This window comes from Ipomoea triloba, chromosome 5 (genome assembly GCF_003576645.1).
Source record: "Ipomoea triloba cultivar NCNSP0323 chromosome 5, ASM357664v1".
Lineage (NCBI taxonomy): Eukaryota > Viridiplantae > Streptophyta > Magnoliopsida > Solanales > Convolvulaceae > Ipomoea > Ipomoea triloba.
The window spans coordinates 30,835,388-30,838,125 of NC_044920.1; the positions used below are offsets into that span (position 1 = coordinate 30,835,388).

At 39.5% G+C, this 2,738-nt stretch overlaps 2 protein-coding genes across 2 annotated transcripts; one reads left to right on the forward strand and one right to left on the reverse strand.

Moving 5' to 3' along the window:
• Positions 1-201: 201 nt before the first annotated feature.
• LOC116020636 (uncharacterized protein At4g26485-like) lies at positions 202-1,442 on the forward strand. The gene is made up of 3 exons (XM_031261113.1): positions 202-534; positions 613-808; positions 970-1,442. Exons 1-3 carry the CDS (start codon positions 228-230, stop codon positions 1,250-1,252), a joined length of 786 nt encoding a protein of 261 aa, XP_031116973.1. The 5' UTR covers positions 202-227; the 3' UTR covers positions 1,253-1,442.
• A 332-nt stretch (positions 1,443-1,774) lies between these two features.
• Positions 1,775-2,505, reverse strand: LOC116020639 (chaperone protein dnaJ 11, chloroplastic-like). Its single transcript, XM_031261117.1, has one exon. It carries the CDS (start codon positions 2,453-2,455, stop codon positions 1,964-1,966), a length of 492 nt encoding a protein of 163 aa, XP_031116977.1. The 5' UTR covers positions 2,456-2,505; the 3' UTR covers positions 1,775-1,963.
• Positions 2,506-2,738: the final 233 nt, after the last annotated feature.

Sequence of the window (2,738 nt, forward strand, 5' to 3'; positions counted from 1 at the left end):
TTCAGTTCAAACTTTCTCTATACACTTTTTGTCTCTGTTTAAACCAGCCGAACTTTTCACTTATTCTTGTCAAAATTTCCTCTACTTTCTCTCCCTTGCCTTGCCGATTAAGTTCCCAGATGACGACACGTGGCCAAGGGAATGGAATCTCTAGCTCTAGTGATTCTACATGCATATGCAACAAAGACGAGGGGACTGGTAAGACCACATACTGGTGTCATTGCCATATGGGGAGAGACCTCCTAACAAAGACGACAAGGGAATGGTACCCTTTTCCTTCCATGAAACAGCCGCCATTTAGGGGAGCTAATACAGCAATTGCTTCTACTTCTTCTGCACAGTATAATCACCATAATTTTCTTGCTTCAATGAATTACTACAAATTGGAGTTGCAGCAAGAGAAATGGATCAAACATTACAGCAATCGCCACAAGATTTTGCTTGTGGGTGATGGAGATTTCTCCTTCTCTGCCTGTTTAGCTGTTGCTTTCGGCTCTGCTTCTAATATCACTGCCACTTCTCTTGATTCTGAGGGTAAGAAAGAAAGAAAGAATTCTAATCTTAGTTAGTTGATAATTGCGGTTACTAATTACTTCTTCTTCTTTTTTTCAGAGTTCTCGACTTTCAATTACTGCAAAGCTTTTATCCTTAAAGAACTGAAAGAAAGAGGGTGTAAGGTGATTCATGGTGTTGATGCTACCTCCATGGCAGACCATCCCAGCTTGATGGGGTCCACGTTTGACAGGATTATTTTCAACTTCCCATATGCTGGATTTTTCAATGATTCACCCCGCGAATCTAAAATTGGGTTAGTCTTATTGAGCATAAATATAATATAAACATTAATGTACAGATCAGCTTAGACTTTTTGTTGAGATGGAGCACATGCTTTAATTAGCCTCCTTTTCAAACTAAAATTCATTCATTCATAGCATACCATTGATTCATTATGTTTGTAATTGCTTGCAGTTGTCATCAATCCATGATATGGATGTTCCTGGGGAATGCGAAGCAGATGATCAGCCAAAACGGCGAAATCCACATCACACACAAGACCAATGGATATATAGTTCCTCTTGGGATTCAGCATGGGCTTGAGCTTGTAGACTCTGTTGAGTTTAATGTTAGTGATTATCCAGGTTACAGTAACAAGTATGCGTTTGGGGGTGACAACAGTTTTGACTGCTATCCTAGTAAAACTTACATGTTCCGACTTCCTCGTACCACATGTCCTGACCTTCCTTGGCTTTAGGTTACGTTGCTGATCCATCATAATCTCATCTGCTGCCATGTTCTTGCAGCCAGCCAGTTTGTAAACTGTGTTTTTTTTTCTTATTTGTCTGCTATAATAGATTATTAGTTAGTATTGATTAGCCAATGTGTTTATGGATGGATTTGTAGTAATTTGCATAAGCTAATCTCTATTGCTCTGTATTTCTGTAGAATGTGTTGAGTCCTTTCATCCTTTAATTCTGTAAACCTTGTTTAGTGCAGAGTAATAAACATAATTAGCCATGTTTTAGCTTATCAGCAATTTTGGCTTATTTTTGTTGTTTGGGTTAAAAAATTAATATAATTATTTAGTTAATTAGGTTTTTTGTAATTTCAAAATGTTAAAATTTAAAAAGTTGTTCAAAATAACATTTTCAATTAACTTTTTTAAAAAATAAATTATATCAAACATGTATAGGTAAGCTAATTTATCAAACAGCTAGTATCATTAGCTAGTTATACCATCTACCCTAATTTGTATCATTTAGCAAACACCAAACACTTAAATATAATGCATATTATTTTTCCAGAATTGAATTCTGTAATGGAGGGTGTAAGGTGATTCACGGTATTGATGCTATTTCAAATGCAATAATGTACATTGCTAACCTGTACTGCTCGCTCTGTATTTTTGTAATAATATACATTGCTAAAATGAGCTCAAGAAAAAGAGTAAGTTAACAATAAAAAACTACCAACACTGATCGGTTTCCCACCTTCGGGTGGGGTGGGTCCCCGTAGTACAAGCGTGAATCCCATTCCAATTTTTACCGGTGTTAATGTTGGCGCCAACGCTCAATTCCAGGTCGTACAGCGATCTGGCAGTCGGATCGGAGAGCGTGGCGTAGGCGTGATGAATCTCGACGAAAAGCCGCCCGTCCGATGCCGATTCCTGGAGACGGGCGGCGGCGGAGGCGACGGTGTCAGGATGGTAAATCTTCGCTAACGTACGGTACGCCGTCTTGATCTCCCGCGAAGAGGCGTCCTTGTTCACTCTTAGCACATCGTAGAGGCTCATCTCCATCGCCGGAGCCGGTGCTGCCTCGGCCGTCACGCAGCGCACCGACAGTCTTCGTAGCTTTGCTCCGGTGCCGACCGATCCGACTGCTCCGGCGACAAAGGATGACTTTCCAGGCGAGAAATTAAAGGAATTTGAAGGAGAAAAGGTGAGCGTTTGGAGCATTTGGGAAAATGAAAAGCTTTCTGTGTTGAAGAAAAGAAGGTGGAGAAGAAGAGCAGCAACCACTGCGTATATAAACAAAAGCTAGAGAGAGAAATAGCCTGCATATTCAAACGGCGTCGTTTTGTATCCCTTATTTGGTTCTAGTTCTTGTCTTCTAGAAGGTTTGTTTCTAATACGTCTCACTAGTACTCAAGGTTTTTGACAAATTGCAACTATGTTATTTTCTAATCTTTATAAATATTATAATGGGAAGAGTTGATGTCATAGGTGATAGATACATACA

Coding starts and splice junctions, on each gene's coding strand:
- LOC116020636 (XM_031261113.1), top strand. CDS start 228: ATGGGGAGAGACCTCCTAACAAAGACGACAAGGGAATGGTACCCTTTT. Junction 535..612: donor CACTTCTCTTGATTCTGAGG/GTAAGAAAGAAA, acceptor TCTTTTTTTCAG/AGTTCTCGACTTTCAATTAC. Junction 809..969: donor CCCCGCGAATCTAAAATTGG/GTTAGTCTTATT, acceptor AATTGCTTGCAG/TTGTCATCAATCCATGATAT.
- LOC116020639 (XM_031261117.1), bottom strand. CDS start 2,455: ATGCTCCAAACGCTCACCTTTTCTCCTTCAAATTCCTTTAATTTCTCG.